General features: G+C 41.9%; 1 protein-coding gene across 2 annotated transcripts in view; it reads right to left on the bottom strand.

The window, feature by feature from the left end:
- The window catches only part of GRB7 (growth factor receptor bound protein 7), a 2,830,640-nt gene that overhangs the window by 191,836 nt on the left and 2,612,351 nt on the right, over window positions 1-26,453 (bottom strand). For both annotated transcript variants that reach the window (XM_044072739.1, XM_044072740.1), the window contains one exon: window positions 1,000-1,060. In XM_044072739.1, the coding sequence (XP_043928674.1) occupies window positions 1,000-1,060 (61 nt within the window). The remainder of the gene's footprint in view (window positions 1-999; window positions 1,061-26,453) is intronic.

Raw genomic sequence — 26,453 nt, 5'->3', positions numbered from 1 at the left:
ATTTGCATAGATAAACATATATGTTACATCATTATAGAACATTTAGTAGATTGATCAGTCATCCAGCATGTTTTTGTGAGAAAAGAGAAAACCTACACAGACGGGAACATGTAAATACTGCACAAACAGTAACTAAAGGAATCCCAGATCCTGCCCCTCTGTGGCAGAGACTTCATCCAAAGAATCACCATGTTCCCAAAGAGTTATAAGCAACCATTCATAAGAATGAAATGAAATGATTATTAGATTTATTGAAATCTCTAGAAACTTGTTTGAGCCATTGTCAAATAGTAGAACATTGTGTTAAATAAAGTAACGTACAACGCCCAAGGACATAAATGTCCACATATATGCAGAAATGCACAAAATGGACAAAATAAACTGCTTTGACCTTAATAAATAAGCAACAGTGTCTTTAGTGTTACACACGTTAGGAAAGAACTATTTTGTGCTTAAAATACACTTCTAATATAGTTCATTATGGGTCTACTTCAGAAATCCGAACGCTCATTTACCCAACTTCCAAAACGCAGAGATGAAAAGGCCAACAACCGCACAACACCGATGTTCCGGAACACTGACTTTCCACTCCAGTTAGGTAACTGCTTGGACATCCTGACAAAAAAGTAAAACTGAAGGAAAGCAAACCCCCTCCCACACCTCCCATCTGGGGGGCTGCACCCCCTACAACCCCCCTAACTAAATATACCAACCTCAAGATCACACTACCGTGGGAGTAAAGGGCATAGTTCAACAGGATGGCCTGTTACTTACCTGGAGTGGAAAGTCGGTGTTCCAGGATGTCGGTATTATGCAGTCATCAGCTTTTTCATCTTGATGTTTTGGACGTTGGGTAAGTGAGCATTCGGGTTTCTGAAGGGGACCCATTCATCATATGTGCATGTATGTGTGTGCATGTATGCATCTGTGTAAATGTGCACATACACGCATACAAACAAAGTACATTTATCAGTAATGATGACATCACATCACACTTACCAGCACTTAGAGCATAGGTCTGACAGGGACTTGGAAGGCTGTATCTGTGATTAGTTTTTTTCTGTATTAGGAAGAAAAGTAAGCTATTAAAATACATTAATATTTTTCCTCTTTCACAAGAAAATCTGCATTTCTGATATCATATGCATGTCGTACAAGAGTCACTATGATGCAGGCTGTAGGTCAGGCTTTGCCCTTTTACTTTGTTGAGCCAACCTGTTGCCATGCTCTGCAAAGAGTTCAGCAGACATAGCTTAGAATGCCTATATTAAGAAATACAGAAACATGTCACGCACGTCTGTTCTTGCATCTTTTGTATGGAGGGCAACTGTCAGTACAACGTATATATTCTCTCCCTATCATTAATCTGACCACGTGGAACTAAGAAATACCAAGTGCAAATAAATGACAGTGTACTCAGAAGTCAGTATCACTACAGTCTTTCAAATTATTTGCTAAAATTTACTACTGATGATTTGTGACATCTGCCTTCTACCATCTCAGTTCAGACGAGAATACACCGGACACAAGAATGTTCATCAATAATTTAAGTGACCTTTTGAATTTAAACATTATTCGGTTACTTAAAAGCTGTCAAATTTAAGTGGAAACATTCCGTGCCCTTGAAAGAGATATTTATTAAACTTAACAGCTCTCACTGACTTCTACATCAGATCTGCATACTGTCAGCTGCAGACATCTGTCAAGGGCTCACTGTCTGGTCACAGGAGGAGAAAGTACAGTTGTGTACACTTACCATAAATGTAGATGTTAGAGTGTCTTCACTGTTGCAGTCATCACTGTAGGGTTCTCCCCTGCCGGCAGGCAGTCCACGGTCGGCCAGAATCCCAAAGTCTGGGTCCAGCGTCGGCTGTTCAGCCATGCTCCCTGACGTCAGAGCGCCAGGAGTACAAAGCTGGCAGCCGACGCCATGTTCTCCAGTTTTTCTTGCCCCAGATGTCAGGTGTTCCAAAATGAGTATAACCCCATACCCTTTGCAAATACACCTCAGAAGAAGGGTGAAGAAGGGAACCACACAAAAGAAAAAATAAGAGGGGACAGGAGGGAGGGTAACCCAGACTGCAACAGTGAAGACACTCGAACATCTACATTTATGGTAAGTGTACACAACTGTACTATGTTCATCGTGTTTCACTGTTGCAGTCATCACTGTAGGGTTGAATCCCAAAGCAGAAGAAAAGGGAGGGGGTGGATAAAAGGCCCTGCAAGACTGCAGAAGCAAAGCCTGCCCTAGACGTAGAGTAGAGAGGTAGATTGTAGTGCTTAGAAAAAGTATGCACTGAACTCCAAGTTGCAGCTTCCAAAATGTCTTTGGTAGGTACTCCCCTGAGGAAGGCAGCTGAAGTAGCAGCAGCCCTGGTAGAGTGAGTCCTAATACTTCCTGGGATTTGCTTTTCATGGTGAGAGTAACAAAATCTGATTCCATGAGCGATCCATTTAGAAATGGTCTGTTTTGAAATGGCTTTGCCTTGGGCACTTGAAGCATAAGAAACAAACAATTGCTCTGTTTTCCTGATGTTCGTGGTTCTGTCCAGGTAAAAACGTAGTTGTCTGTGTACATCCAAGGAATGCAAGATCCTTTCCCCCCTATTTTGAGGATTGGGGAAAAAGGTTGGCAGGTGAATAGTTTGATTTAAAGCCACTTTGGAAACCACCTTAGGCATGAAAGTAGGATTAGTCCTTAAAGACACCCTGTCTTAGTGAAAAATAATATAAGGTTCCACGGCCATGAGTGCTTGCAACTCCGAAACTATCCTGGCAGAGGTCAGAGCTAACAGGATGGCTGTCTTCCATGACAAAAACTTGATGTCAGATGTGGCAGCAGGCTCAAAAGGAGGTAAGGTGAGTTTTTCCAAAACATAGTTGAGATCCCAGGCAGCAATGGGTGGAGATCTAGGGGGCCTTAAATTCTTAACTCCTCTGAGAAACTGTCTCATGAGCTGGTGGGAAAAGATTGGAGGGTCTGTATTATAATGAGCAGAGATAGCATAGGCATGTATCTTTATGGAAGAGAAGGAGAGACCCTTATGTAATAGGTCTGTCAGGTATAATAAAATCAGAGGAATATTAGGAATAAGAAGATCCGAATCCTGAGCATGCATCCAGGTGCAAAATCTTTTCCATTTTCCTGCATAAGATTTTCTAGTGCTAGGGCGTCTGGCTTCTAAAATGACATCCATAACCTGCTTGGGTAGGAGAGAATTAATCATAGACCCTGGATTAGCCAGGCAGCCAGGCTGAGAGTTTTGACATGAGAGTGCAGAACCTGACCCTGGAGTTGGGACAAAAGGTTTGGAGTCTGAGGTAAAACCCGAGGGAGCTCCTGAGAAAGGTTTTTCAGAGTTGGGTACCAAAACTGTCGAGGCCAATTTGGGGCCAGTAAAATTATCATCTTGGGCTTGTCCTGCTTGATCTTTAGTAACACCCGTGAAAGAAGAGGTAGAGGCGGGATTGCATACCCCGAGAGGTTTCTCCAGCTGAATGATAGTGCATCCACTTTCCATGCTAGCTCATTGAATGTCCTTGTGCAAAAAATCTGTAGTTGATGATTGAGGTGGGATGCAAAAAGATCTATGTGCAAGACTGCTGTAATCATCTTGAATATTTTGGTGTCCAGCATCCATTCGTGTGGGTCTGACAGGTTCCTGCTCAGACTGTCTGCCAGGATATTTTGTTTCCCTGGTAGATACTGAGCTTGTAGGTCCACTTTGCAAGCTTGAGCTGTGTTCCATAGATTCATGGCTAGTCTGCAAAGGGGGTAGGAGTGTGAACCCCCTTGCTTGTTTATGTACCACATAACTGTGGTGTTGTCTGTCTGTATCAGTAGTTGTCCTGGTTGTAGAAGATTCCTGAAGGCCAATAGAGTGTTCTGAACAGCTAACATTTCCTTTAAATTGATATGCAGGTGCTTCTGATCGTTTGTCCAAAGGCCCTGCAGACATTTTCCCCTGCAAATGGGCTCCCCATGCGTAATCTGAGGCATCCATGGTTAGTATCTGGCTGGCTGGAGGCAGACTGAAGGCTTTCCCTTTGTTTTGAATACATGCCTTGGTCCATCAAAGGAATTCTCTTTGTAGACAAGGCAGGATGGTGATCTGTGTGTCTAGACTGTGGCAATGCTGGGACCATACACTTTTTAGGTACCACTGTATTTTCCTCATATTTAGTCTTGCATATGGTACAAGAAGGATGCAGGAGGCCATGTAACCCAAAGTCTGCAGGAATTTCCTTGCAGACAGCTGAGTTAGTGATGCCAAGGTTTTGAAAGTTGAAGCCAGCTATAATTGTTTTTCGGATGTCAGAAATGCCATCTGGGTTGTTATGTTTAGAAGAGCACCCAGAAAAGTTATCTGTTGTGAGGGTGTCAAATTTGACTTTATGTTCACAGTGAATCTCAGGAACTTGAGAAGATTCTGAACAAATTCTAGATGCTGGAGTAAGACATCCTTGCTGTCTGCTTGAATAAAACAGTCATCCAGATAAGGGTAAATTTGAATTCCCTTGAGTCTGCAATAAGCTACTACTGGTGCCAGGCATTTGGTGAAGACCCTGGGCGCAGTAGACAATCCAAAGGGCAGCGCAGAGAATTGATAGTGCCTCGATCCGGCCTTGAACCTGAGGTATTTTCTGCACTTCTGTCTGATAGGAATGTGTAAATAAGCCTCCTTTAAATCCAATGTTACCATCCATGCATTTTTGCTCAGCACTGGAAGTAGCTGCTGCAGAGTAAGCATCTTGAATTTTGGTATCTCTAGGAAAGTGTTCAAGACTGACAGATCCAGGATGGGTCTCCATGAATTTTGCTTTCTGGGGACTAGAAAGAGCCTTGAGTAAAAACCTTGCCCCATTTCTGAAAGTGGAACCAGTTCTATGGCCTTCATAGCCAAGAGGGCTTCCACCTGGTTTAAGGCCTCTAACCACTGATGTTTTGGTAAATCCGGCCATCCGTTTGGTCTTGGTAGGGTATGAAAATGGAAATTGTAACCTCTTGAAACCACATCCAGAACCCACTTGTCTTGGGTTATGTAAGTCCAATTTAGGTGAAAAAGAGAGAGGTTTCCTCCGAGAGGGGCTTTCAGGCAAGAAGTTCCTGCAGACCAGCAGAGGGAGTCAGTGAGCCTGTTTTCTATGAGCTTGAGGTCTGTCCTCTCCACCCCTAGGGGTGGAAGCAGTCCACTGTCTTGGTCTGTAGGAGGTCTGCGTTTGGGGCCTTCCTCCGGAGCGCCTGTATCTACCCCTCTGAGGCCTGTCTGAATTGGGAAAGGACCAATTTTTAGTTGGCCAATTCCTACTAAATCTGGGGGGCTGTACTTGTAAGAAATCCTTAACCATTTGCATGGACTTTGCCTTGTCCTCCATCTTCTTTATCACCTCTTCAGCCTTAGATCCAAACAAAACATTATACTGAACAGTAGCATCCAGTAACTTAGCTTTCACTTGATCTGGCAAGTTTTGTTCCTTTAACCAAGCATGTCTTCTAATGACTGTGCCAGAAGCAGCAGCCCTACAAGAAGCCTCCAAGGCATCAAAACCACAGTGTAAACCATGCTTCCCTACTTTTTCAGTGGCATGCATTAAATCATGTAATTCCATATTATCTGCACAAGCAGAAATGGAAGCTAGCTTTTGTTTCAAAACAGACAGTAGAAATTGCTGGTATTTCAGCATATGAAATTGACAGTTTAAAGCCCTAATAGATAAAGTTGCAGAGGTGTACACTTTTTTGCCCCATCTCTCTAAAGCTCTGGAATCCTTATCTGTGGGAATGGGGGTTTTAGCAGAAGCGGCCTTAACCCCCTTAGGGCCCTGAGAAATGGTTTCAGGATCAGCAGTAGGATTCTTGAATAAAAACTGGTGGGAATCAGGAACCCTATAGTATCTGTCTGGCTTAACAGGAGCTGGAGGAAAAGAGTCAGGAGTTAAGTTAGCCTCCGAAAAAGCATCATCCACAATATCCAAAATAGGAGGGATAGCCAGGGGTCTATGTTGGGGAAGAAGAAGAAAATCCCTTAGTCTTTTCTTAGATTCCGAGTACTCCTGTCCTTCCCAGTGAAAATGTTCCCTCATTTCGTGTAAAGTTTCCCCAAATGAAAAATCCTCAGGGGGAGAAGCTGAAGGAATGGATTCCTCAGCATCATAATCCTCATAAGGAGGGAAAGAACAATCCTGGTCAGAAGAAGACACTGAAGAAACAGATGCCTGATCAGAAGAGTCATAATACAATTCCTGCCTTGGCCTTTTATCTGGAGGGGGATGTGTACCCCTAATCATGGTAAATAAGTCCTCCGCCATCTTAAGTAACTGTTTTTGGGACTTGGGTCCCAGATCAGAAGAGGCCTGGGCTGAAGTCTTAGATTTGGAAGGAGTCTTTGCCTTTGTCTTTGGCTTTGCCTTTATCAGAAGCTGTGTAGGCCTGAAAACCCCTTCGGAAGCCAGTACCTGCATAGAGGCTCCGGACCCATCTGAAGGAGCATTGCCCGAAGGGCCTGCAACTGAAATACTCAAAGGCCTAGTTGGCTCCTCGTGGGAGTCCGTTTCGGCCATCGGTTCCGAAATGGCCGACGACAGGGGCTGCGAAAGCGCCTCACTGACGACGGCCGAACCTGAAGCTGGCTCTGCTTGTAGAACGTCGTCTGTTTTGGACCTCGGAGGCTTGTCTTTATCCTTGCGTCGTTTGTGAACTCCGGTAGTTGGAAGCGTGTCTGATGATATTTTGTAGTTAAATCGCCTACCGAAGTAATGAAAAGCAAAATCATACCTTCGTTTAATCGTACGTTGATTAAATCTAGCACAAAACCGACAACTAGCTACGTCGTGGTCAGGGCCTAAGCAAGGAATACAGTAAGAATGGAAATCCTTATGAGGTATTTGCTTCCCACAAGAAATACAATTATTAACTTTTTCTGACATCGGACTGGAGCAAGAAAAAAGTTTCCCCAACGGGGTACTTAGCTTTGAGTAGAAGAAGAAAGTCTTCGGACTGAAGTACGTAAAAAAAAAATTGTCAGGAGTTAGCCGACTGGCACTTGCAAACTGCTTTCACCACACGCAAGAAAGACTGGAGAACATGGCTTCGGCTGCCAGCTTTGTACTCCTGGTGCTCTGACGTCAGGGAGCATGGCTGAGCAGCCGACGCTGGACCCAGACTTTGGGATTCTGGCCGACCGAGGACTGCCTGCCGGCAGGGGAGAACCCTACAGTGATGACTGCAACAGTGAAACACGATGAACATCTAGGAGAAATCTACCAAGCAGCAGTGCTGTCAAGCCATGTGATACATTTTGGAAATAGCCAATAAATCCATATACAGAGTACACAGTGTCTTACATATATATGGGTTAAGTTTTTTAAAGGAATTTAAAAATTTACAGGTCAAGACAGTTCAGTAAGAGTCACCTTTACTGAGTGAGCAATATGGTTTCAGTTTTCATAGCATTATATCAAAAAGCCAGTAACAGATAAATAAAAATGCAGATTATTTTTTTCAGCAATCGTTCAAAATTACTGATTACATTGTTTAAAATATTCAGTACATCACTTACAATTGGTTTAGACTTTGATTTCCATTTTCCAGCAAATGCTTTTCTGTCAGCCAACAGCATTAAGATTAGTAAGGTTTAATGTCTAACACAAATTAATTGTTTCCTTGGTTACAACTATTTGTTCTCCATACATTTTCAAAAAAGTACTGTGTAGAAAATTAAAAAAAAACTGCCAAATCATTACAACCCCCCCCAAAAAATACAAACATACTCCCAATAAGCAATGCCTTCCCCAGCACACCTCCAGCATTTGCTAGCTATTCAAAGACAAATCCTCTAAGGTCTTCACAGGTATAAAAATACCTGTGCAAACACTTCTTTGAAAAAAATGCTACACCTTCTGGATTTTGTTGCACCCTGGTATTCCCACTGTCCTTTGTAAATGGCCAGGCCACTCTCTTTCCCATTTTCTTCTGCGTGATTCTTATAGTTATTACACAACATGTAATAACCCCCATTAATTATCCATTTAACAGCAGCTTCTCTTCTAGACTTAACCAAAAACTCTATCAGAGCTGATCTTGCACTTTGCACTCCCTGTCCCTTTACCTTTGACTATACTCTGTTATCAGTCCCCAGAAGAGGAGGCAGTCTCTAACCTCCATACTTCTGCTTAGCCTCATTCCAATGTATAGCATTCCCCCCTAGTTATGTGCCTCAAATGCATTGCATCTTTTATTAACTTCCTCCAGTAAATTTCAGACCGCATCTTGTCTGTTTTCTACACACTGCCTGCAGTCATCCCCGTTGATAAAATCTCATTTCCCCATTTCCTTGTCGGCATACTTCTTAGAATATTTTCTGTTACTTTCCTGCTACTTTATGACCATAGTATTCTATATGATTGTTTTTTGTTCTCCTTTGGAACTTAGATCCAAAATACTACTCTATTTCTCAAGCTCTCCCCATCCCCATTTCATCACCATCTCTTTTAACTTTGATTTACAGCCATCTACTTGAGTTATCTATATGAGCCGTAACTGTGAAGTTGTAATGTACACCTTCACATCAGGTACTCCCAAACTACCTTGTTCTTTTGGAAGAATAATCTTATCCCACATAACTCTTGCCCTCTTCCCCTCCCAAAAAATTCCTTCAACTCATTCATCTTTCTCATCTTCTCCACTTGTTGATAAAAATATGCCTGGCATGTATACAAGACTAAAGAGACTAAAACATGTTCAGTGCTTGTGGCTTAGTATCCATTGCCAATCAACAGTTTCCATGTTTTCAGTTTTGCGTGACCCTTTGTTTAGCTTCTTCCCACATATCCTTATTTGCAATAACAAAATACAGTTAAATACTTTATTTATCATACCTCCATAAATATGACGAATTCCAAGATAGCTGCATAGCATCAATAATTTAATTTCAGCTCTCCTGGTGTGAAAAAAGAAACTGAAAAATAAGAGCCAGTAATACTGACAGCTTGAAAAAAATTCAGTTACTGACCAGTAAGTACACTGCCTGGATGTCATCAAAGAAGAAACGTAGAGAACCTATAAAAAAATCAACCAGAAAAGTTGAAGAGAAAACAATGACTGGGAAGAATCCTGCTGGTTTTCAGCAAAAAGTAATTCAAGATTCATCATTGGTACAAGAGATGGCTTCCAGTAATTTAAAACAAAAAAAAAACAAATGTACTTGGAGGTGAGTAAAATAAATGAAACATTGAAGGAATATATCAACTCAAATAACAAAAGGCTAGAAAAATAGAAGAAACTTTAACAAGCTATTCAGATGAACTAATAAAACTGCAAAATGCTGAAATAAAGAAAAAGCTGGCTGAGTATGAGACTTCTCAAGAAGAGATATTCCAAAAAAATGGTAGTTAGAAGACACTGCACAGAGAAAAAGCCTGAGATTTTCTGCTGTATCAGAGAAACTGGAAGGAAATTGCAAATAAGCAACTAGACTGGTATTCCACAGCAGGATTTGGTAACTGAAGGGGCACAATGAGTGCATGCTCCAGACCTGGTCATGAGAAAGCAGCTAAGACCCCTATATTAATAAAGATGCAATCATAACAGCAGAAATAGCTGATCCTGATAAAACTGTGGCAGAATAGCAAAGTATTAAAAAATGGAGACAGAAGAGTGTTTTTGGAAATGATTATTCATTGGACACCAGGCAGAAGAAAAGGAAATTTATCCCAGCAATCAGGGAATGTCGAGAGGCAGGTATGAGATCAGGCTGCTGTATCCAGCTGTTTTCAGAATATTTTTTTCCTGGAGGATCAAAGACATTTTTCATATAGAACAGGCTAAGGAAGAAATAAGAAATGTTTATCCAAAAAAGTGAGCCAGGAAACAGAAGGGAACTCTGCTTATCATTCTTCTGATAATAGAGTTCAAAGAGAGGCTTTGGTAGTGAAGTGTTTTCAAATGTTCTAGAAGAAAATGCTTGCGAGACATAAAAAGTACAGGAGTTGACTAGAAGAAACATGAGTATCCTGCACTTGAAATGAGAGACTGCAAAGCATCAATTACATTTGCAAAATATGGCTTTGCAAGAAACAAAGTAGCTGTGAAAGACTGGACTTTTGCTGACTTTGTTAAACTTGTGGGTGGATTGTAAAGTATATACCCCACTTTCTGTCACTAATGTTTAGAAGTATTCTAAAAGAGAAAAATAGTAAGTGTAAGTAAAACAACTTTGTACTTAGCATTAGTATAAAGCATTTCATTATATAAACTGCATTTTATATATAGCAAAGCAATTTTGTGAAGTGTGCAAGCAGGGCTACTTTAAATGTGGGATTGTCTCTTTAATAACTAGAAGTAGTAAAGATATTAAAGCAAACAAGTACTTTTTAGTTGTAAGAAATACAAGCTTTACAGTATAACAGATGAAAGGTTAGACAAAAGCAAATTTAATGTCAATATGCTGTGATCTTGTTCTGTGGTTTGGGGTGAGGGGTGTAAAGTGCACTGATTACATGTAGAATTAAGATATTTTCTCTTATTTTTACAAGGGTGAATGTCTAGTGTTTTTTTCTAAGGTAGGCTTGCAAAACAAGACAAAATGATGAAAACCATGAAAAATGTCATGCTTCTTACATCTGCAAAGGTATTACTTGTTTTTCTTCCATTAGAAAATGTTCAATGGGAGTCAAGAAGACGGTTGTTAAGTCAGCTGTACATTACATTCTGAGTGAAATTTACAAAGATTCATTGCTGTCTACTTTTACGTGGAGACAAGCTCTGAGCAGGTATAAGTAATTATTCTTGAGAGTTCTGAGCATTCTTTACTGAGGCAAATGCAAAATTTATAAATAGAATGGCAAGTAGTTCAGTGAAAAATAAAGTCTGAAATAATGGGAAGTGAATAAGATAGCAACCCTTTCTACCTTAACATGTTAATGCATTTAACAGAACAGATTACAAGCTAGTTTTATTTAAAGATAGTCACAACATGTTTTCTTAGGGCTAAAAGTTAATGTTTACTGAAAGTATACAATCTGTTTTCCACATCTAGTAGTGAATAGTGATAAGAAAGGAGCAGACTACAAAAAGTGAAAGTGTGAATACAGGCTGCATCATGCACTTTATCATGAGTAACCTTAATTTTAGGTTGGGTAATGCTTATGGATGCAGCTGTTGATTTGGTGCAATTGTTCCTATCTGGAGGGTAAACTTAATTTTTTGAAGATGTGCAGAGTTATGTGTGTTTGTTCTACGTTAATATAGGATAAGGGTGTTTTTAAAATGTATTTTGCTTTTGGTTTGAGTAGTTTTCATTCAATCAACAAGTTTTGAAAATGTGACATAGGTTCAAATGGAGATGAGAAGAAACAACTGTATAAATGATCAGCCTGCCATATTACCTTGGAACATAAATGGCCTTACAGGTATAAATCAATAAAGAGTATTAAATTATATTAAGGAATAAAAACTGCAAATAATGCTGCAGGAGTCACATTTGGAAAGAAATTAGCATGTCAATTGGAAAAAGAAAATATTTCAGGATGGATGTTCAGCAGAATATCAGGGACAAGAGAAAAGGGGAGTGATTGTACTAATTCCTACAGGGGCGCAATAGTGATAGAAGAGGAAAATGGTACATTTGTGGTAGTAAGGGGCTATTGGCAAGGGAGGACAATTACTATAGCATGTATTTATATTCCACCTAAAAATGTTATTATGAAGCTTAAGAACATTTTTGTGAGAAAAAATAGTTATCAGTAGGGAGTACTACTTATACATGGGTACTTGAATTTAAACCAAGATTTGTAATAGTGAGGATGTTTGAGGAGGACCCAGAAGGAAAAATATAACAAACGAGGGTAAGATGTCTGAAGAAACATATGAAAATATTTGGTATGGAATATGTGAAATTCATTAGTAGAAATTTACACATTATTCCCCAAGGTACAATAACTGGGCTAGACTAGATAAAAGTTATATTTCATAGGAAAGTACAGTTGTGTACCTACCATAACTGTAGATGTTCGAGTGTATTCACTGTTGCAGTCATTACACTTGGGTTATCCTGCTGGCAGGTGACCCGTAGTCGGCCCGAGTTCCAAAGTCTTGGTTCGGCATCGGTTGCTGTCGCCTCTTCCCTGACGTTAGTATGCCAGGGGTATAAAAGTTGCAACCGACGCCGTTTTCTTCAGTTTTTCTTGCCCCAGATGTCAGGTGCCCCCAGAAATGAAGACTGTAAAGATAAAAATATGCCAAACAACCATGCATATATTACTAAAAACATTTTCTTCTTCTAAAAGCAAATACACCACATAGGTTGTATAGAGTTGAGAAGTACAGAATAGTCCCAGCAAAGAGGGGGGGGGGGGGGTGGGTAACCAGGACTGCAACAGTTAATACATTCGAACATCTACATTTATGGTAGGTACACAACTGTACTATGTTCATCGTGTTTCACTGTTGCAATCATTACACTTGGGTATAATCCCAAAGCTGAGGAAGGGTGGCTGGGTCTAGATTGGATTTGGCGAGGCTAACAAGCCCTGCAGAACTGCAGTGGCAAAGCCTGCACTGGATTTGGAGTAGAGAGGTAGGTGGTAGTGCTTGGTAAAAGTGTGCACTGAGCTCCAGGTTGCAGCTTCTAATATGTCTTTGGTTGGTACCCCTCTGAGGAAAGCTGCTGAAGTGGCTGCTGCTCTGGTAGAATGAGGCCTAATGCCCTTAGGCACAGATTTGCCATGTTGTGCATAACAGAAGCAAGCGGATGCAGTGTCCTATCCATTTGGAGATTGTCTGCTTTATAATAGGTTTTCCTTGTGATCCTGCAGCATATGCTACAAACAGTTGCTCAGTTTTTTTGAAAGCTTTTGTTTTGTCCAAGTAACTTCGTAGCTGCCTGTGTATATCCAAAGAGTGCAGAAGTCTTTCCCCTTTATTCTGGGGATTTGGGTAGAAAGTAGGAAAATGAATAGTTTGGTTTAAGGCCACATTGGAGACCACTTTTGGCATGAATGTTGGGTTCGTCCTTAGAGAAATCCTGTCCTGGTGAAAAATGAGGAAAGGTTCCACAGCCATCAATGCCTGTAACTCTGAAACTCATCTTGCTGAAGTAATTGCTAGGAGCAAAGCAGTTTTCCATGACAAGAATTTTAGATCAGCTGTGCTGGCTGGTTCAACTGGAGGCAGTGTTAGTTTTTCTAAAACAAAATTGAGGTCCCAAGTAAGAACTGGTGCTCTCCTAGGGGGTCTTATATTCTTTGCCCCTCTGAGGTACTGTAGTAGTAGAGGATGTGAAAAAATAGGAGGATCCGTATTGTAATGAGCTGAAATGGCAGAGGCATGGATTTTAATAGAAGAAAAAGATAGGCCTTTGTCCAACATCTCAGTCAGGCATTGTAAAATCTGAGGTATATTAGGGACGAGTGAGTCGAGCACTTGTTCCTGGTTCCAAGCACAGAATCTCTTCCATTTTTCCACATAAGTTTCCTAGTGCTGGGTCTCCTGGCATCCAACATTACATCCATAACAGCTTTAGAGAGAGGTGCAGTCTGAGTGGCTACATTATCTGCCATGCTGCCAAGTTTAAGGTTCTGAGTTGACTGTGCAGAATCTAATTGTTTTGCTGAGTCAAAAGATGAGGGATTTGAGGAAGAGGCCAAGGTGGGCCCTGGGACAAAATCTTTAGGATTGGGTACCAGTGCTGGCATGGCCAGTCTGATGCAATCAGGATCATTTTTGGCCTCTCTTGTCTGACTTTTAGAGGCACCTTGGTGAGAAGAGGCATCGGAGGGAAGGCATAGACTGTCAGGTTTTTCCATTTGAAAGATAGAGCATCCACTTTCCATGCTTGAGAGTGATAAGTCCTTGTGCAAAATTTCTGTAATTGGCAATTGTGAGGGGAGGCAAAAAGATCTATGTCTGGGCATCCCCATTCCCTTGTTATCATGTTGAACACTTGTGGGTTTAGCTTCCATTCGTGAGGATCCATGAGATTTCTGCTTAGTTCGTCTGCTAGTGTATTTTTTGTTCCTGGCAGGAATTGTGCTTGCAGATATACCTGGCAGGTCAGTGGTGTGTTCCACAAAGTCATGGCTTGTCTGTATAGGGGGTAGGAATGTGTGCCCCCTTGCTTGTTTATGTACCACATAACTGTGGTATTGTCCGTCTTTATTAATAATTGTCCTGGATGTATTAGGTCCTTGAAGGCTGTCAGGGCATTCTATACAGCTAGCATCTCTTTTTGATTGATGTGAAGATGCATTTGTTCCTTGGGCCACATGCCCTGAATACATTTTCCTGCCATATGTGCTCTCCAGGCATAATCCGATGCATCCGTTGTTATTGTCTGCCTGGCTGTAGGTAAGGTGAAAGGCTGTCCCTTGTTGTGGTGACAGGCCTGGGACCACCATCGAAACTGCTGTTGTAGGCAGGGAATCAAGGTTATGATTGTCTCTAGGCTGTGACAATGCTGAGTCCAAACACTTTTTAGATACCATTGTAGTTTCCTCATATGCAGTTTGGCATATGGAATTAGTAGAATGCAAGATGCCATGAAACCCAGGGCCTACAGAATTTTTCTTGCAGGGAGCTGGGTCTTTGTTGCCATCATTTGAAAGTAATGAGTCAGTTGCCTTTGTTTGTCTGGCGTGAGATAAGCCATCTGGGTAGTTGTATTTAAGCTTGCACCCAGGAATATTATCTCTTGAGAGGGCACTAGTTTTGATTTCTTTTCGTTTACTGTGTACCCTAGGCAAATTAGTAATCTTTTTACAAACGCCAGGTGCTTTAGAAGAATGTCCTTGCTCTCTGCTTGAATAAGGCAGTCGTCCAAGTAGTGATATATTTGAATTCCTTTTTGTCTGCAAAATGCAATTACTGGTGCCAGGCATTTTGTGAAGACCCTGGGAGCAGTAGATAAACCAAAGGGCAGCGCAGAGAATTGATAATGCATTGAGCCTGCTATAAATCTGAGGTATGTTCTGCATGATTGTCTGATTGGGATGTGCAGGTATGCCTCCTTGAGATCCAAAGTAACTAACCAAGCCTCTTTGCCCAGCATGGGCAAAAGTTGTTGTAGTGTTAACATTTTGAATTTTGGAACATCCAGGAAAGTATTTAGGATTGACAGGTCCAGTATTGGTCTCCATGCTTTGTCCTTTCTGGGTACTAGAAAAAGTCGTGAGTAAAATCCTTGGCCTGTTCTTCTTGTGGAACTTTTTGAATAGCTCCCATATCCATAAGAGCAGCAATCTGTTTTTGTGCCTCTGCCCATTGGTTTTGTGGCAGGTTTGGCATACCTTTTGGTTTTGGAAGTGTGTGGAAGTGGAACCTGTACCATTGAGAAACTATATTCAACACCCATTAGTCTTGGGTGATCATGTGCCAATTTTTTGAGAAAAGTGCTAGCTTTCCCCCTAGGGGTGCTGTCAACTGGTAAGAGCTTGGCATTTGCAGAGGGAAGTCATTGTGATTGTTTCCTATAAGGTTGTGATTTGTCTTCTCCTCCTTTGGGGGCTGAAGCACCCCATTGTTTAGGTCTGTAGGAGCCTTGGGGCTGAGATCTGCCTCTTGGGCATCTGTATCTGCCTCTTTGTGGCCTGTCTGACACTGGAAAGGACCAATTTTTTGAAGGCCAGATTCTGCCAAATCTAGGTGGCTGAACCTGTAAGAAATCTTTCACAGTTTGCATTGACTTTGCTTTATCCTCCAATTTCTTCAACACCTCTTCTGCCGTAACACCAAACAAAGTATCATGCTGTAGTGGAGCATCCAATAATTTAATTTTAACATGGTCAGGTAAACTTTGTTCTTTCAACCAAGCATATCTCCGAATAACTGAGCCTGTAACTGCAGCTCTACAAGAAGCCTCTAATGAATCAAAACCACATTGCAGAGTATGCTTTCCCACTTGTTCAACTGCATGCAATAAATCTTGCATTTCTTTACTGTCAGGACCTTCTATATTTGTAACCATTTTCTGCTTTAACAATGACATGAGATACTGCTGATGTGAAACTTACAGTTTAAAGCTCTTACAGCTAAAGTAGCAGAAGTGTAAACTTTTTTCCCCCATCTGTCCAGAGCTCTGGAATCCCTATCTGAGGGGACAGGGTTTTTGGCAGTGGAAGCTTTAACCCCTTTTGGACCCTGAGAAATAGTTTCTGGGTCTGCAGCGGGGTTTTTGTAAAGAAATTTATGAGAGTCTGGGACCCTGTAGTACCTGTCTGGCTTTACTGGTGCAGGGGGTAAAGAGTTAGGAGACAGACTGGATTCAGAAAAAACATCATCTACAATATCAAGCACAGGGGGGGGGATTAGCCAGGGGCCCGTGCTGAGGCAATAGAAGGAAATCTTTGAGCCTTTTCTTGGATTCTGAGTAATCCTGGCTCTCCCAATGGAAATGCTCCTTCATTGTGTGCAGAGTTTCCCCAAAAGAGTAATCCTCAGGTGGTGAGGCTGAAGGAATGGACTCTTCACCATCAGAGTCCTCATAGGGAGGGAGAGAATAGCCCTGGTCAGAAGAAGAATCAGAAGAAATGGAAACCTGATCAGAGGAATCATAATCAGTGTCTTGCCTAGGCCTTTTGTCAGGAGGGGGATGGGAGCCCCTGATTAAAGTAATAAGGTCTTCGGCCATTTTAAGCATCTGTTTCTTTGGCATGGATGACTGTTCTGGAGAATGCTGCACTTGTTTCCTTGACTTTAATGGAGTTTTTGACTTTGCCTTTGCTGCTGTAGTAGCTTTAATTGTAAGCTGTGAAGGTCTGAAAACACCCTCAGAAGCCAGTGCCTGCTCAGTGGCTCCGGACCCATCTGAGGGTATATTTTCTGTAGGCCCAATACCTTGAGTTTCCACAGGCCTCGGTGTCTCCACGTGGCTGTCGGCTGCAGCCTGTGGCTCTGAGGTAGCGGATGTCAGGGGCTGCGAAAGCGCCTCACTGAGAACCAGCGAACCGGCAACTGGCCTAGAAGAGGCTTCGTCGTCGGTTTTGGACCTCGGATGCCTGTCTTTTTCTTTGCGTTTTTTATATATTCCGGTTGTCGGTTGTTCCGACGGCATTATATAATTAAATCTTCGTCCAAAATAATGTAAAGCAAAATCAAACCGAAGTTTAATAGTGTGTTTATTGAATCTAGCACAAAACCGACAACTAGTAACGTCATGGTCAGGGCCTAGGCAAGGAATGCAGTAAGAGTGAAAATCCTTATGAGGTATTTGCTTCCCACAAGAAATACAATTATTAACTTTTACTGACATCGGTCTGGAGCAAGAAAAAGTTTCCCCAACTGGGTACGTAGCTTTATTGAAGACTTCGGTTCTGAAATTCAATTTTGAAAATCTCAGGAGTAGGCCGACTGGCACTTGCGAACTGCTTATGCTTCGGGTACTGCGCGGCAAGAAAGACTGAAGAAAATGGTGTTGGTTGCAACTTTTATACCCCTGGCGCACTGACGTCAGGGAAGAGGTGACAGCAACCGACGCCGGACCAAGACTTTGGAACTCGGGCCGACTACGGGTCACCTGCCAGCAGGATAACCCAAGTGTAATGACTGCAACAGTGAAACATGATGAACATCATATGCATCTTTTTGACTGCTTCGACACACATCCAATAATTATTTCAGATCATGCACTGATAAAAATCAAGATAAAAATGCAGGGTAATGAAATAAAGAGAAGACACTGGCACTTTCCTACCTACTTGTTTAAAAGAGGGGAATTTATGGAATGGGTAGTGGAAATTATTAGAGAGTTATTAGGGAAGATAGAAATATCTTCAGAAGTTGTAGCTTGTGAGTAGAATAAACTGAAAACAGTTTAAAAATAGGTAGAAATAAAAGAGAAAGAGACATGGCTAAGAAGTAAAAGGAGTTAGAGGGGCTGGCAAAGTTTAAAGTACTGAAGACAAGGAGAATCTCACACAAAAATAAGCAGCACAAATGCAGAATGCTAAAGAGAAAATAAGAGTATCTGGATAATATGCATGAGTTTAGAAAGATTGCTGTTAAGCAGCTAGTTTTTAATAATAACTCCAGAGCACGATTTTTTTTAGCACACAGACTTAGGTAAAAGAAAACAGAAACGGGTTATCACCACACGTAGGGAACTAATAACAAAAATAACCAGAGATCCTGTAGAGGTATTGGTGATATTTCAGAAGAAAACTTGAACAAAGCAGAGAATGTGAAAATAATGAAAGAGCACACATTAAAATATTTATGGAAGAATTTAATTATGCAAAGGCTAGAGGTAAATGAAGCTCAACAGCTAACAGTTAAGAGAGAAGGAGATAAGATAAAAAATGATGATGTATAATCAATCTTCAGGAAAGTCTCCAGGGACAGATGGTATTCCGGTGGAAGTTTGGAAGTTAGGAAAGAAGAAAGTGATAAAGATCTGCAAGATTTTCTTTAATAGTACTTTGAAAGGAAGAGCACCATCAACATCTTGGAAGAAAGTTGTGGGGGCCATCTTACTTAAATATGCTAAAGACCCATCAGATCCAGCTTCATATAGATCTATTTCAATTTTAAACCATGATTATGAAGTGTTTATGTTTATACCAGCTTAAAGATGGCAAAGGCATAGCCAAAATTGATGGATATGGATTAATGCGGTTTTGTGGAGGGGAGACAAACATATGATAACATTAGAACAATGATGATCCACAGGGAAGCAGAATGCAAGAAAACACAACTTTTGTTGGTGGGTCTTGGTACAGCTAATACACCTAACAGAATTTGCTAGGAGTTTATGGGCTGGGCAATTTTCAGCATTTGTGTTCCCCGACAGAGTACTAGCATTAATAATGAGGACACATGATGGGTTGTAGATAAGAAGATGGATGGTTCCACTCTCAGAAGCTGTGTTTGACAGAGGAGCCAAGTAGGGATGTTTTTTCCCACTATTTGTTTTACATTTAGAGTGGTTGGCAAATAAAATAAGGGATTCACAAACTCAAGAACATAACTGGTATAGTACTTAAGAAAAGATGTCTGTATTTGCAGATCACTATTTGCTATACTCCTAACTGGCATACTCAAATCCTTCCAGGTCTTTACTACTTTTTTCCATGTTATCTTCCACGGTTCCACAGAAATATCGTGTTCCTACAGACATCCCTGTGGAATGATTATACATCTCTGTTTTTCTCTCATTTGTTCCTACCTTAGCCATTAAGTGCTGAACCTCATCTTCCTCCAACTGTGATATAATTATGTCTACAATAAATAATCCCATTTCTGCCTTTTCTTGGCTCTCCATTCCCCTGCCTTATACACATTTTTATAAAATTTCTGAAATATGCAAAATAGTATTACAGGGTCTCTAGTTATTTTCTTGCGATAAGTCCCGTAAACTGGATACATCTCTTAGTTGTTTCTCTTGCCTAAGCCATTGAAACAATAACTGTGTAAAATCTTACCATAACCATAGATGTCCTTCTCTTCTATATGCAGCAATATTCATAACATGAGGGAGTCCGCCTCCAGCTGACTCATACATCCAGCCAGTATACAATGTCTAAAAGCTACTGCAAGGTACGTGTGATGGCGCTCATCATTCAGCGTACGTAGGCTATAAATAGACATTGGGTATAAAGTGGACATCAGCATGTACCTACCTCAGAACTGAATGCTGCAAAGCCCCAGCATGATAAAGGTGAGCAAAATGTAACCAGGGATCAGGCAAGCATCAGGGGGAAGGGAGGGAGGAAGCAATACTGCAGCATATAGAAGAGAAGGACATCTATGGTTATGGTAAGATTTTACACAACTATTCTATGTCCTTCTATTCATATGGTGCAGTATTCATAACATGAGGGAGAATGCCAAAGCTCATGCAGAGGAGGATCAGAAACATTTTCTATAAAGCGATGGAGAATAGCTCTGGCAAACTCCGCTCTGGACCTCGAAAAGACATCCAATTTACAGTGCTTGGTGAAGGTATGAACAGAGTACCAGGTAGCTACCTCTAGGACAGAGGCTGTATCCAATCCTATAAAGAAGGCCCCAGAACAGGACACAGGCCTAGTAGAATGTGCCCTTACAGGGGAAGATGGATCCTTTTACATTGGCTTAGCAGCAGAAATAAATGGCTTTAGACATCCAAGAAGAAATAGTTTGTGAAATTGGTTGGCCCAGGGCACTTGTGTGACAGGAAACAATCTGTCAGACTTACGGATGGGCTTGGTTCTGCTCAAACAGAATCCAAGTTGTCTGTGAACATCCAAGGTGTGGTGAATCCTCTCACTGGAAGACTGGGGAAAGGGAAGAAGGTAGGGAGATTGATAGCCTGATTCATGGATAACTCAATTACCATCTTGGGCATGAAAGAAGGGTTAGTCCAAAGAGAATCCCTGTCCATATGAAAGACAGTAAAGAGAGAAAAGGCCATGAGGGCTTGCAGCTCAAAAACCCTTCTTGCAGAGGTAATAACCACTAGCAGAACTACTTTCCATGTGCAGTGTTGCAGGGAGGATGACACTGCTGGTTTGAAGGGGGCTACAGTAAGTTTTTCAAGAACAAAACTGAGATCCCAAGGAGGAGGCACTGGCTTCCTTGGTGGTTTAATGTGAAGGATGCCTTTTAGGAGCAATTTGACTTCCAATCTGGAAGCCAAGGGAGGAGACATAGGTATGCAGGGTGAAATGGCAGACAGATGTGCCTTGACTGAGGAATATGACAAGTCACTCTTCATTAATCCACACAGATAAGACAAAACCACTGGCACCTCTACAGACAGTGGTTGCAAATGTTTTTTTAAGACACTAGAAGGAAAACCTCTTCCATTTGGAGACATATGATTTCCTAGTAGTGGGTTTTCTGGCCTCCTGCAGAACTTGTAGCATGTCCTCGGTGTGAAGGTGTCTAAAGGCAACAAAAGCCCTATCACCCACAGAGTCAAGTTTAAGGTCAACATTTGTGGATGTACTAGAGCTCCCTTGTCCTGTGTGAGTAAGTCCATCCTGAGGGGTAACTTGTGGGGATTGCCCTTTGCTAAATGTAGAAGAAGGGTAACCAATCTTGTCTTTGCCAAAAGGAGGTCACCAGCAAGATATTTGGTTGCTCCCACTGGATTTTCAGCAGAACCTTCTGAATGAGTGGGAATGGGGATGCATACAGAAACATCCCCTTCCATGGAAAGGATAGAGAATCCACCCCCCATGCCCCAGGATGTGGAGCCCTGGCACAATACATTTGAAGCTGTCTGCTCATGGGGGAGGCAAAAGATGTATAAGAGGGATGCCCCATTGATGGACAAGGTCCAGAAACACATCCCTGTTCAACATCCACTCGTGGGATTGAGTCATGGACCTGCTCTGAGAATCTACCATCATATTCTGAGCAGAGGAAATGTAAACAGCCTGGAGTGAGACCTGACTCTGCTGGGTTATCCCCCCAGGTGTACAATGCCAGTCTGCAGAGGATATAGGACTTTGTCCCTCCCTGCTTGCTGATATACCAGAGGATTCTGGTATTGTCTGTGAACCACCTTAGGACCGCTGGTGAAATCCTGGACTTGAAGATTTTGAGGGCAAAGACCAAAGCTCTCATTTCCTTTACACTATGTTCTTTTTTCTGAGGAGGGGACCACACATCCCTGACCTTCCAGTTTCCCAGAGTTGCACCCCATCCTGTGTCTGATGCATCTGTGTACAGATCCTAGGTGGATGGGAGTGATTGAAGGGGTAGGCCTGGATTTCTGCTGACCTGGAAAATCCGCCACTCTAACTCCTTTGTCAAACAGAGCAGGAGGGAGACAACAAAATCCAGAGGGTGAGAGTGTTGCTTCCAAACTGATCTCAGGAACCACTGAAATTTCCTCATGTATAGCCTGGCAAAGGGAAGCACTGGAATAGTTGAGGCCATGAACTCCAGGAGGCACAGGAACTCCCTGATATTCAGGGACTGAAGTGGTATTAGGTCCTGGCAATATGAGGTGAGAGACAGGATCTTTTCTGGGGGTAAGCAAGCTATCACTGTGCTTGTCAATATCCTACACCCAGGAAGACATGATTCTGGGAGGGGGTCACGGAAGACATTTGGAGGTTGATGGTAAACTTCTCCTCCCTCTCAAAATGGACATTGTGTAGGAAAAATTGTCCATGAGATGCAGGATCTAAATCTTGTCAACACAATGAACAAAACATGCTGGAGGGATAGGTTTCTGACCCAGAGACTCCCCATACTCTGGAATAGACTGCCCATACATGTCAAGCACAGCGCCTCCTTGGCCCTCTTCAAAAGGAACCTCGACAATTAGATGGGAAATTCACCCCAGGGATCACATCAGTTGCCCTGCTAGACAGGGGTCCAGGGAAGTAAATATTGTGGGAAGAAATATCCAGGGAATTGTTATGGCTAGGCTTGTATAGACCCTAGGGTCGATAGCCTAGTACCAACCCATGAACCCTGCAGTCTGCAGTGGGCTACAACAGGGGCTAAACATTATATGAATACCCTTGGTGCTGTAGACAGACCAAAGGGAAAAGCACAAAACTGAAAATGACAGGAAGCCACAGAAAAGCGATGGGAATTTCCTGAACTGTTGGTGAATGGGAATGTGAGGTAGGCATCTTTTATGTCCAGTGACACCATGAAGGCCTGGGGAAGAATCTGAAGCAGTAGAGTAGGAAGGGTCAGCAAGCAAAAGGTGGGAACTTTCTGAAAGATGTTTAGATGGGGCAGATCTAGGATGGGCCATCAAAGGCCATCCTTTCATGAGACCAGAAACATCCTGGAGTAAAATCTTTTTCTCCTTTGACTGAGTGGCACCTCCTGGATACTGCCCTGAGAAAGAAGAGAAGAAAGGACTACTGGGAACAATTCCATTTGGTCTTGTGGAGGTTGTGGGCTTCCCTTGAAGGTAGGATGGGTTTCCCATACCATGAAGTAACCTTGATCAATGATGGAAAGGACCCACGAGTCCTGGGTTATCTGTTTCCAAGCTGGAAGGGAAAGAAAGAGGCAAAGAGAAAGGGGGTAGATGGAGCTAGGACTTGGTAGTCACAGGCTACCAGGTTTGGCCTGAAAAGGCTGTTTCTGAGGGGGTGTGGAGGAAGCAGACTTAAAAGGAGCCTGTCTCCTAGTATCCCTTTTACCTTTAGGTGGGAGAGATTTAGTTGCCTTTATAACAAAGGTGGTGCTGGTTGGGTAGTTTCTTTGCAAGCAGGGGGCAGGAGAGACAAATAAATCCCAAAGTTCCTTCCCCTTTTCCTGTAGAGTTTTAAATAGCTCTGCAGCTACAGTTCCAAATAACACATCCACAACTGGCCACAGTACAAACATAGGTTTAATGAAGAACTCAGAACTCTAGCGCCTCAGCTTACAGCCTTCCAGGAGTAATACAAACAAATAGTTTGTATTACTCCTGGAAGACTGTAAGCTGAGGCACTAGAGTTCTGAGTTCTTCATTAAACCTGTGTTTGTACTGTGGTCAGTTGTGGACTTCTTGTTGCAGTTATTCAAGTTGTTACATACAGTTCCAAATAAGGCCTTGTTGTCCAGAGGGGCATGCATGAGCTTAGCTTTGATATCATCAGGTAAAGGTTGTAATCTAAACCATGAATACCTTCGCAGGACTGACACCATAGCTGCAGCCCTAACCGAAGCCTCCACTGCATCATGACTATATTTGATGGAGTGCCTGGTAACCTGGGAACAGGAATTAAGAATGCCGGAAAGCTTAGCTTTGTTGGGAGAATCTGGAAGCTCTGACAGGAGTTTCACTGCATCTGCCAAAAGAGCCAGGAAATATTTGGCCATGTGAGTCTGACAATTCATTGCTCTGAAGGCCAAAGTTGCAGAAGTATACAATTTTTTCCACAGCCTCTTCATAACCTTTCTTTCCTTAACAGAGGGAGGCAGGAAGGTGGAGGGTAACAGTTTGGAAGCTTTATATGCTGCCACTGATATAGCAGCTGGGTCACCTGAGGGTGCCTTAAAAAGGAACTTGGTATCCTCATGCACCTTGTAAAATCTGTCAGGCCACTTGGGGACTGGAGGCTGGGAATCTGGGCACTTTGAAGCTGCAGTGAAGGCATCCAAGAAGGCTGGCAGGACTGGAGGGATGGCTGAAGGATTAGGGGATTCCATTTGTAGGAGGTCATAGTACCTCTTTAGAGTCTCAGAAACCTGGCAGCAATCCCACTTAAAGTCCATCTTCAAAATGGTCTCTACAAAGGAAATACCCTCCCCAGGGGAATCCATACCATTAGATTCCTCCTCTGGGGAGGCAGAGCCTAGAACGAGGCAATTTCAGTAGAATAGGCAAGAGATTCATCCTCTGATGAATCTTCCTCTTCAGAACAGACATTCTCTGCAGGCCTCTTCAAAGGGGAAGAAGGAGAAAGGGCCAGTGCCAGAAAAAAATGGGCTGACATCTGGCAGCGGTCCATGAAGGCATTAAAGAGGCCTTGGGTAAAGGCTTGCCAGTCAGGAGTTTGATCAGAAGCCTGGCTCTGAGGAGACAGAGAAATATGTTTAGTTTTTAGTTTCTTCTTCTTTGGAGCCTCAGGAGCCAGGCGATGAAAGGAAGAAGGCTCTGACATCAGGCAGCATTCCACGATATCCATAAAAACATCCTCATGAACCACAATTTGCGTCACGCTAAGCAGGCCCTTCAGAGATAACCAGCCAAGCTTCTCCACGACACCCAAACCAGACACCTGCAAATCTTTTTGGGATATGCTTACAGATTCCTTGATGGCTTCCACCGAGGTACCCATCAATGGTGTCTCTACAGATTCTGAAGCAGCTTCCGGGCCTTCATCAGAATTGGGAGGGACACCCAGAGTAGAGGGAGCAGCTGTAGGATCAGGCTGAGACTTCTTGGCCTTCTTGAGTTGGGGCTGTGTTGAATGGTCCAACATTGATTCCATGTCTAGAACTAAGCTTTTAAGGCACTGATTCTCCAAATATAACCTAATGGATGCTAGGTGGCTACAGAGTGTTTTAGGAACAAAAGGCCTTGCAAACATTGCAGGACGTGTGATTGTGGTCTGGGCCTAAGTAAAATAAGCAAAGCCTGTAGGGGTCTTTATGTGGAATTTGCCTTCCACACTGACGCTTGCCCTTCCTAGCTGACATGTACTCACAAGAAAAAAAACAACACAGTATCCAAAGGAAAAGAAAAAAACCCTACAGGGTACTTATCTGAAGCATAAAAGTGAGTTCTGTGGTGAGTGACAACCAGAGCTGGATGTCGGACAGGCGACAGAAAAATTCTGAGGTAGGTATGTGCTGATGTCCGCTTTATACAAGACATCTGTTTATGGCTGATATAAGCTGAGTGATGTGCACCATCACACGTACCTTGCAGTAACTTTTAGACTTTGGTTTATTGGCCGGACGTACAAGTCTGCTGGAGACGGACTATCTCATGTTATGAATACTGCAGCATATAAATAGAAGGACATCTAATAGATTTTGTGATCTGGAGTTGTTAGCAAAAATAGTTGCTTAACAGCAACATTTCTAAAATTATACATACTATCTAAATACTCTCCAATTTTCCTTTTAGCATGCTGCAGTTATTCCTCCTTTGGTTCTGTGAGATTTCCTCTACTCTGCAATATGTTAACCTTACTCGTCCCTTACTATTACTTCCCCATATTTCTCTCTCTCTTATTTCTACCATGTTTTAAACTCTATTTTCATTGTGTCCCACTGACCAGCTATTGATCCTGAAGTAATTTATATCTTCTGTAATAACTCACAAATCAGATTCATTACAAATTCCTTAAATGCCTATCTTTTCTTCTAGACAAGAGGGAAACATTTTTTTGTTATTTTTACATTATTATCATGTATTTTTATCCTTGTTTTTACTGCTACATGATCTGAAACAGTTATTGGGCATCAAAACAGTCAATTAAAAACAAATGTTCCTGTGAAATTTATTTTTATTTAATCTAGCCAATTTATTTAGTCTTTTGGAATGATGTGTAAATTCTGAGTTCCTATTACTAAATCTATATCTCCCATACCAAAATGTTTCGTATACGTCTTCAATAATTAATCCTCCTTTGTTAAATTTTCCATCTAGATCCACCTGATATGTCTTCAATATTGCAAGTCAGGTTCCAGTCCCAATTCATAAATATTATTCCCCTGTTGAAGGCTTATTATTTCTTCCAAAATTCTGTTAAGTTCGATAATGTTACTTTTGGGTAGAATAAAGATAAACGGCAGTGTAATCGTCTTCCCCTGTCAATAACCCATTACTACCATAAGTCTACCACTATTGTCTTTTATACTCTTCTATCATTATTGCATGGGTCTACTTTGTTTCATTGAATCTCATTTCACTAAATTTCATTTCACCCCGACCACTTCCCTAAAAACTCATTTCACTGAACTGCTGCTAGTATATATGGCACTGTGTAGAGTATTGTAAGGCAAGTAAAAGGCATATGCCCTTTTCCCCACTGTTTTCCCCACTGTAGTATGATCCTGGAGTTAG

This window comes from Protopterus annectens, chromosome 5.part0, assembly GCF_019279795.1.
Source record: "Protopterus annectens isolate FY-2018-M chromosome 5.part0, PAN1.0, whole genome shotgun sequence".
Lineage (NCBI taxonomy): Eukaryota > Metazoa > Chordata > Ceratodontiformes > Protopteridae > Protopterus > Protopterus annectens.
The sequence above is the reverse complement of the archived record's forward strand: the minus strand, read 5'-3'. Positions and strand labels throughout refer to the sequence as shown.